This window comes from Podarcis muralis, chromosome 7 (assembly GCF_964188315.1).
Source record: "Podarcis muralis chromosome 7, rPodMur119.hap1.1, whole genome shotgun sequence".
Classification (NCBI taxonomy): domain Eukaryota; kingdom Metazoa; phylum Chordata; class Lepidosauria; order Squamata; family Lacertidae; genus Podarcis; species Podarcis muralis.
This window is the reverse complement of record NC_135661.1, coordinates 91,060,440-91,069,889: the sequence shown is the minus strand read 5'-3', so window position 1 is coordinate 91,069,889 and position 9,450 is coordinate 91,060,440. Positions and strand designations below refer to the sequence as shown.

Here is a 9,450-nt window from a genome sequence, read left to right as displayed (position 1 = left end):
AGAGAGAGGGGCTCCTCCTCCCAGACACGGGTTCCCCCTTCCCACGCACACGCGCCCAGTCCGGCTTCTTCCCGGCCAGGCGCCCCTCCTCTCGGCCCGGGGGCCCCGCACCCTGCCAGGCCCCCCCCAGGCCCCCCCTCTTGCTGGGACAGGGCTCACTGCCCCGCAGCCCCCCCCCAGAGAGACATCCCCATCTGGGCCCCCAAGACCCCCCTCTCCCCCGCGTAGACGCCCCTTCGCAGCCCCGGAGCCCCAGGCAGAGAGAGGGGCTCCTCCTCCCAGACACGGGTTCCCCCTTCCCACGCACACGCGCCCAGTCCGGCTTCTTCCCGGCCAGGCGCCCCTCCTCTCGGCCCGGGGGCCCCGCACCCTGCCAGGCCCCCCCCCGGCTCCCCCCCTTGCTGGGACAGGGCTCACTGCCCCGCAGCCCCCCCAAGAGAGACACCCCCATCTGCCCCCCCAAGACCCCCCTCTCCCCCGCGTAGACGCCCCTTCGCAGTCCAGGAGCCCCAGGCAGAGAGAGGGGCTCCTCCTCCCAGACACGGGTTCCCCCTTCCCACGCACACGCGCCCAGTCCGGCTTCTTCCCGGCCAGGCGCCCCTCCTCTCGGCCCGGGGGCCCCGCACCCTGCCAGGCCCCCCCCCAGGCTCCCCCCCTTGCTGGGACAGGGCTCACTGCCCCGCAGCCTCCAAGAGAGACACCCCCGGGTCCCCCATCTGGCCCCTGCGCCCCCCCCGGTCCCCCGCCTAGACGCCCCTTCGCAGCCCCAGGCAGAGACACGGGTTCCCCCTTCCCACGCACACGCGCCCAGTCCGGCACCCTGCCAGGCCCCCCCTCTTGCTGGGACAGGGCTCACTGCCCCGCAGCCCCCAAGAGAGACACCCCCGGGCCCCCATCTGGCCCCCACAAAGACCCCCCTCTCCCCCGCCCAGACGCCCCTTCGCAGCCCCAGGCAGAGACACGGGTTCCCCCTTCCCACGCACTCCGCTCCCCCATTGCGGGCCCAAGGGCGGCCTCTTCCCCTCCGAGGGAGCAGCTCTGCGCCTGCGCGACGCCTCCGCCGGGAGAGAGAAGGGCGAAGGGGCGCCGAGCTGGCTTCCTAGAGAGGACAGGAAGGGAAGGCGGGCCGCTCCTCCCCCCCTCTGACGTCCCTTCCGGCCTGGCCTTCGCCTGCCGGGCTCCTCTCGGGGGAAGCCTGCGGAACTCCCTGCCCCGCGACGCTGAGGTAAAAGCTCCTTGGCTTTCCTCTTCCTCGGACCAGGCTCGGCCTGGCTTCTCCTCCCGGAGGGGGCGAAGGAGGGAGGGAGGGAGGGGCCTTGCCGGGAAGGGGGGGGGCTCTCTTTCCCAGGCTGGACGGGGGGGTCTCCGAGGGACTCTCGGCCTCTGGGGAGTCTGGCTTGGCAGATGCAGCCCGGGCGGGGGGGGCGGCGGGGGGGCTCTCTCTCTTTTATTTCCCCTTCTTTTTCTTTCTTGCAATAGACCTTGCTCATGTCTGGAAGGAGAGGGGCGAAAGGGGGCATCCCAGAGCCCTTGTCTCTTTTTATCCAAGAGAAAGTCATCTAAAGAAGCGCCCAAACAGAAAGGAGGATCCCGTCCTACGTCTCTTTCCTGGGCATCTTGCAATAACCTCCATTTTAACTTGGCATAAAAAGAGGTAAATATTTCTGCATCCCCCCATCTTGACATAGGCTTTAATTTCAGCACATAATGATTTTGAAACAACATAAATGGGTATTTGTCACAGTAACACACAAATATTTTGTTTTCAGTTTGAAACCCTGTTTCCTCCACCAAAACCTTCTGGTCTTCTCCTCTCATATTCTTTGCTAACCTTTTCCTTTTCTGGTGATTAATTTAAAGCCTGCTAAGATATCAGATGCAACACAGATGGAGCCTGTGTGTGTGTGTGTTGTTTCCTCTTGTTTTTTGAATAACTTTTTATTGGGTTTTATAAAGAAGGATCATAGGAATAATAAAGAATACAGATAAATAAAGCAACTCTTCTCATGCTATTTGTATATCACAAAAGCAGCATAATTAATTTGCGACATCAGGTTCATTATCAGTCGTCAGCGTATGACTTTTCGGTTAATGAATTGGTTTGAACGCAACCAAAAATAAAGGGGAAACAGAACAGAGTGAACAGAGAGCATTCCACATGGCAAAGCCCTTGTGGTTGTGCTTCGATTAAGGGTGAGTCCTGGGCCTTTCTCCTCTTCCATTGCCAACTAAACAGTATAAAGTGTTAGTCTGTTGATGAACTTAGGCCCAGAAATGAACTGGCAACCAATGCAGGTATTTAAAACAGGAATTAATGTATGCCAAAGGATTTTCGCGGGTCTTCAGTGAGGAGGGGTAGATGCCACCTGTCAGGCTTCAGGGAATCCCATCCCTCCCCCAGTGGCCAGCCAAGAAGTAGACAACAAGAAGAGTTCATGCCGAGTCCTTTATTCAATATTTACAGAGAGAGACTTTGAACAGCGCCTCTCCATTGCAGTAATGGCGTTGTTCTGAGTAAAGTCCCACCCCTCTGTCTCTCCTCTTCTACATCATCCCTGCGTCGGCTGATCTGTGCTTTCTGCCTCTGAGCTTCCTGTTCTCCTACTCTCAATGCACGCTGGATCCTGGGAGAAGGAGGGTCAGGAATGCTTTCTGAAGACACAGAGTCTGTCAGCTGTCTCTCCCCTGGTGCTGCTGCTGCTTCTTCCTCCTGCTGCAGCTCTCCCAATATTTCCCAGCTTCTCCCCTCTGCAGCCTCTGAGCTATGATCTTCTGCAAACCACTGTTGTAAATCTATACTCTCCTCCTCTCTTCGGGAAGGTTCAGGAGGAGGGAAGGGGGTCTCCAGCATTCCTCTTGGGTCCAGTCCCTGACACCACCTGCAGCCTGTTGGAGAAAAGGTGGGATAGAAATGCCATTAGTAAAAGAGGGAACCCAGTTGAGAACCCAACCGCTGCATTTGGGTCCAGTTTCCGAGGCGTCTTCCAGGGCAGTTCCACCCAGAGGGCCTTGCCACCGTCCCCGCGGGTCCAGAGCAGGAAGTCCCCAAGGGACGGTGGCTGGAGCTAGACATGAGCCCTGCTCATCACCAAGCCACCCAAGCAGATATGGCTGGCTTGGGGCGAAGCTCTGGACTATGAAGTGGGGTGGGGAGGGACCCCCACTGTTGCCCTGGCTCCAGATTACACTCACTTGTCATTCACAGTTATGACTTCTCCCTCCTCCTCCTCTCCCCACGCTTCCTCAGGGAACATTCTTCTTCTCTTGGCTGTGCTTTGATCTTATAATAGAACGTGTTTGATTCGTAGGATTTGCTGCAGCTTGCATTAGGACACACAAAACTTGGCAGAGGACCAAGGGGCTCCTTCCGATCTCTTGGAGACTTCCCGGGAGCCCAGATGGATGAGCAAGACTCAGCTGGCCCTGAAGCAGGAAGAGGCCATGCCATGGAAACTGGGAGTAGTGGGGGATTGCGTGAAAACTCCATGCAGAAGATCCTCGGTGAGGAGGACACCCCTTGCTCAGAGGTGCAGAGCCAGCAGTTCAGGCAGTTCTGCTACCAGGAGGCCAAAGGACCCCGAGAAGTTTGCAACCAACTCTACCACCTTTGCCATCAATGGCTGAAGCCAGAAAGGCACACAAAAGCTCAGATGCTGGACCTGGTGATCTTGGAGCAGTTCCTGGCTGTCCTTCCTCTGGAGATGGAGAACTGGGTGAGGGAATGCGGAGCGGAGACCACTTCCCAGGCGGTGGCCCTGGCCGAAGGTTTCCTCCTGAGTCAGGCAGAGGAGAGGAAGCAGGCAGAGCAGCAGGTGAGAGAGACTTTCCTCTGGATATTCCCAAGGGGCACCAAAGAGGAGGGAGAGTATTCCCAAATCATTTCCTAATGGCCCCTCCTTTTTTGGAAAGCATCTAGGAACAGATCTTCTCCTTCTTCCTCTTCTTCTTCTTCTTCTTATTATTAATACTACACCCATGTGCCTTCCAGCACATATAAAAGCATCAGAAGACATCAGATGTCTTCTAAAAGTTATGCATTTTCTTATCTCCTTATCACCTGATGGGAGGGCATTCCCCAGGGTGGGGGCCACTGTGGAGAAGGTCTTCTGCCTGGTTCCCTGTAACTTCACTTGTCACAGTGAGGGAATCAGCAGAAGACCCTCGGAACTGGACCTCAGTTCATGGAGACGCTCCTGTGGGTAGACTGGGCCTTTGAGGCCAACACTTTGAATTGTGCTGGGAAACGTTCCGGGAGCCAGTGAAGATCCTTGAGGACCAATGTTTCATGGTCCTGGCAGCCAACCCCAGACACCAGTCTAGCAGAAGCAGGAAGCAGCTTTCACCTCTGTCCCCCGAAAGCGCTTGCCTCCGCCATTCCTTCTCTAACCCTTCTCCCCATTCTCTGTTTTGAATCCTTGTTGCTCTTTCAGAGGAAGGATCTTTTGGCAGAAATGGGTCTCGATTCTTCTGAGGCAGAGAAGACTCCGCTGGACGCCAGAGTGAGGCCTCTGGGTAAGGAGGAAGGAGTCTTTTCTCCCCCGTTTTGTCACATTCTCTTGGTTTCGAAACTAATCTGTGCGTTCTTTGCATCTTTTGGGGGAAGACACCTGGAGCCCAGAGCTCGGGGGGGAGATGTATTTTTGCACAACTATTATATGAAATGGGTACAAATGTCCAAATGTACTCAGCTGGGAAGACTTTTACTGCAGCTGGTTTAATTCCGCAGTTTATGATCTCATCTCTTCCAGCAATGCCTGTACATTAGTCCAAATTGAGCTCTAATTGACAGGAGAACCTCTGCTTCTTAATGGCAGTGAAGGAGGGTTTTTGGCAGACGAAGAGCTTTTGCACTCAGCACCTCCCTGCCTCCCGCAATCCATGCCAGAGCCGGAGCCTGGTACCGAGACAAACTGAGAGTGAAGCCCGTTCCCCCCTGTCCCTGGGGGAAACTTGCAAGGAGAATTACCCTCAGTCATCCTTGTTTTTCCTTTGCCACCGATCTCCCGCTGCCTCCATTAAGGCAGAGCGGAACCGGAAGCTAGCAGGGGAGACTTGGACGAAGCCCCATCTGTACTTAGAGATGCACTGTTTCACCTCTGAGAGAAGCAGGCGCTCACGGTTTCCACTTACCTTGGTCTCTCCCAGGTGACGGAATGATGCCACCAAGACCTGGTCCCTCATCTTTTCATGGTGATGGAGGGGAGGCAGCGGCTGTGGACCCAGATCAGGTAGGGGGAAGGAGCCTTTTGGGGAAGGACTGCTTGGATGCAGGCTGGCTGGATGCAGAGGAATGGTGGGAGGAGCCAGAGAAGAGGGAGCCGACTGGGAGGAGGAGGAGGTGTCTGAAGCTGGAGAGGGAAGAGGGCTCAGGGAGCAGAGGGAGTCTGTGGCAGAGAGCAGCCCAGACTCCGAGGCAGAAGCTGCAGCAGGAGAGAGGGATGAGGAAGGAAGAGAGGGGTCTGGCCGCTGTAGAAAACAACAGAGCCAAGTGAATGTTCTCTAAGAGGACAGCCTTTTTCCTGTTCTGTTAGGGTCCAGTGTGCTTTGAAGATGTAGCTGTCCATTTCACAGACGAGGAGTGGGCGTTGCTGGATCCTGACCAGAGAGCTCTCCATAAGGAAGTCATGGAGGAGAATCGTGGGGTCTTGGACTCTCTCGGTAAGGCTCCCTATTGGATCATCCTATCTGTTTTGTAATTCAAGACATCTCTCTATGTGACGAACCTCTGATATTTTGATGGGGCTCAACAGCGCCACCCACAGCACCTGGGATGTTAACACTCCCACAGCAAACCTTGGAGGGATGGCTATTGATTGTTTTCCCTGTGAATATTCTTCCTCCAGTTCTGTCGTTTAAAACCATGATCAGGCTGTCTGAACTGCCCAGGCCTTCGTAAATGTAGGATTCAGAGTGATTTGGGATGTTGAAGTAGCTTCAGTCACGTTTCCTGCTTTTGTTCATGCTTCTGGGTCTCTCTGGTTGACCAAAGAGTTGCTTGACATTGGAGATGGCACAGATTCCACGACTGAACCAAACAAACTCCATCCCAGAAAAGAGCCAGGCTTTTTGAATCTCAGGCAGTGAACCCTCTAGTAACAATAATGATAATTTTATTGACTTCCGGGTTGGTGCCTCCGGCAATGGCGGAATTCCTCTAATCGGGAGGAATTTGCCCCGTGGGAATTTGGGTCTGTACCACCACGACGAAGGCGGAGACCTGTAAAAATCACAGGCGGGAGAGCCTGTGAATGTGGTATTCGGCGGGCACCTTTTGCGCCTCCCCTACTCGCGGGGAAACCCGGTTTCGGGGATCTGGAGCGAAGTGGGGTGAGCGGCGCGGTGCTTCGAATCGTCTGCTTCTTTTACGGAGCGAAGCCGCATAGCTGTTGCCAGAGAGCACTGACTTTTTCCTGTGGACAATTTGACTCCAAAGTAATTACCCGTGAGTAGAGCTGAAGCGGGAGGATTGGATTTTAAACGTTTAATTTGGCATCGAAATGGGGAGGTTCAATACAGGAAGTCCGCCTTCCCTATTTGTAAATAGACTGAAGCAATGAGACTGGAAGCTGAAGTCTTGGAAAGCCTTTTGTAAAAGACTAAATTTCCATCGGTAAAGAGCATAAAACCCCCCTTGGAGGCAGGAGAAGAGGACAGGAGTATGCCTGCAGCTTCACAAGAAAACAGATGTGATAAATGTGAAAGTGGATGCCGCAAATATTAAAATCGACTTAATTGTAGAAAGTTTAAATAATCTGGGACAAAAGGTGAACACCAATACAGAAACCATCCAGAAATTGATACAGGAATCTACTTTGATATGGCAAACTGCGGATGAAGTCAGGGAGAAAACCCTTGTTGCTGAATGTAAAATAATACAAATGGAGAGTGAGAGAGTCCCATCCATTCAAAGACAACTTGATGAACATAAGCTGACATTTGTTATGATGGAACTTAAAGAAAAACAGACGAATTTGAGGACCAGAGCCCTACCTGAATTGGGAAAGGAAAGTTTGACAGAGTTTCAGGAGGAGACAGGACTAACATCGGTTGAGAAAGAGAGGTATTTGGGGGTCAGTATGACCGCCAAAAATGTGAATCTATTTAAGGACAACTGTGAAGGACGTTGGATTGAAGAGAAGGGGGATTGGGAAATATGGACAAATCTGAAGTTGTTATTGTTGGGCCGAGTTGTGGTGGGGATGAGGGTTGCTGTGTTGCCAGGGATGTTGCTTTTGTTTCAAACATTGCAAGCTTTGGATGGGATGGGTTGTTTCAGGAGGTGGCAGAGGGACGTCTCTAGATTTGTTTGGCAGGGCAGGAAGCCTCGAGTAAAATTTAAGATATTGACGGATGCCAAAGAAGAAGGTGGACTTGCCCTGCCAGACCCCTAAACTTTGTTGTGAACCATCTGCTTTTTGCTGGCTGAGAGAAGGGCTGCTTCTTGAAAGCACTGAAGTGTTGGATAATGGCAGATGAAGTTGATGGACTATATGGAATTGGCGGAAATGACTGTCAAGATCCGAGACCAGGGAGAAGAGTTGGGGGAAGAAGAATGGAAAAAGTTTAAAGACTATTTATAGAAATATTGTAAAATTAATGAATGTTAGAAGAATGTTGGAATGAAGTTATATGGCTTTAGTAGAAATGTTATAAGGAATTAAGTATAAATAGATTAATAGAAAATTAAAGGAAAAAATAAGGCAAGGATGTGTTAAGATAATTATAGGATAGAAAACAGAAGAAGATGGAAAGGAATTGCTGAAACAATAGAAGTGGAATACAAAAAGGGAGGTGTGAGGAGGTCGTTGGAAATAAGCGAATGAAAGATAAGATATTGAAAATGTTTGAGGTGTTTTTAAATTGTTTTTGTTTTGTTTTGTTAGTTTAATGTGTTATGTAGTGTTTTTGTATTGTATTTGTATTGTTCTTTTTCTTTTTTTCTTTTTTTGTAGTGTTGTGTTGTAACTGTTCGAAAAGTAATAAATATCATTAAAAAATAATAATAATGATAATTTTATTATTTTTGTCCTTCCCATCTGATTGGATTGCCCCAGCCACTCTGGGCAACTTCCAACAAATATAAAAGCATAATAAAACATCAAACATTAAAAACTTCCCAATACTGAGGTGCCTTCAGAAGTCCTCTAACAGTTGCATCGTTATTTCCTTGACATCTGATGGGAGGGCGTTCCACAGGGTGGGTTCCCCTATCGAGAAGCCCCCCTGCCTTGTCCCCTGTAATTTCTCCATGTCATGTAACATTTAAGTAAGTAAACTTGAATAATAATACTAATGCTCATATGACAAGTTTCTGCTGCAATCTGTCGAGAATTTAAGAAAACATCCAAATTGGGAACCGGAGGTGGGCAAGTGTGGAGGACTCCCTGGTCCTGAATAGGGTAACTGTGCCCCTGAAGGACCAGGTGCGCAGCCTGGGAGTCATTTTGGATTTGCAGCTGTCCATGGAGGTATAGGTCAATTTGGTGTCCAGGGCAGCTGTCTATCAGCTCCATCTGGTACGCAGGATGAGACCCTATCTGCCCGCAGACTGTCTCGCCAGAGTGGTGCATGTTCTAGTTATCTCCCGCTTGGACTATTGCAATGTGCTCTACGTGGGGCTTCCTTTGAAGGTGACCTGGAAACTACCAACTAATCCAGAATGCGGCAGCTAGACTGGTGACTGGGAGTCGCCACTGACACCACACAACACTGGTCCTGAAAGACCTACATTGGCTCCCAGTATGTTTCCGAGCACAATTCAAAGTGTTGGTGCTGACCTTTAAAGCCCTAAACGGCCTTGGTCCAGTATCCCTGAAGGAGCATCTCCACCTCCATCGTTCTACCCAGACACCGAGGTCCAGCTCCGAGGGTATTCTGGCAGTTCCCTCCCTGCAAGAAGTGAGGTTACAGGGAACCAGGCAGAGGGCCTTCTTGGTAGTGGCACCTGCCCTGTGGAACACCCTCCCAGCAGATGTCAAAGAGAACAACTACCAGACTTTTAGACGACATCTGAAGGCAGCCCTGTTTAGGGAAGCTTTTAATATGTGAAGGCCTATTATATTTTAATATTTTGTTGGAACCCACCCAGAGTGACTGGGAAAACCCAACCAGATGGGTGGGGTATAAATAATATTTTTTTATTATTTATTAGCATATATAATATATTTTAATTTTGAACAGGGAACTTTCGTTCATTGGCTACCATTTAAATAATGATAAAAGCACACTTTATTTATGAATATAGTACAGGTGCATATTTAAGTTTGAACAAAATGATGTTACCAAGTCAAGCTGTACAGTTATCTTTTAAAAACTCAAGAGAGAAAACATCCAATATTCAACTTGATTTGTATATGAAACTACACATTTTTACAGAACAAAGGAACATTATAACATCTAACTCCCTTCAGTTTTTCCCTGTCAAAACATTAATGAGCATTGCTGCATAAT

General features: G+C 50.7%; 1 protein-coding gene across 2 annotated transcripts in view; it reads left to right on the top strand.

Moving 5' to 3' along the window:
• The first annotated feature begins 1,003 nt into the window (after positions 1-1,003).
• LOC114603035 (uncharacterized) overlaps positions 1,004-9,450 on the top strand; it is a 30,599-nt gene continuing 22,152 nt past the window's right edge. The window contains exons 1-6 of one of the 2 annotated variants that reach the window (XM_077932448.1): positions 1,141-1,225; positions 1,480-1,654; positions 3,309-3,812; positions 4,431-4,512; positions 5,146-5,228; positions 5,532-5,658. In XM_077932448.1, coding sequence (XP_077788574.1) covers positions 3,399-3,812; positions 4,431-4,512; positions 5,146-5,228; positions 5,532-5,658 — 706 coding nt within the window. In that variant the 5' untranslated portion in view covers positions 1,141-1,225; positions 1,480-1,654; positions 3,309-3,398. Of the gene's footprint in view, positions 1,226-1,479; positions 1,655-3,308; positions 3,813-4,430; positions 4,513-5,145; positions 5,229-5,531; positions 5,659-9,450 lie in introns of both variants that reach the window. The other variant, XM_077932449.1, reaches the window with a different exon arrangement.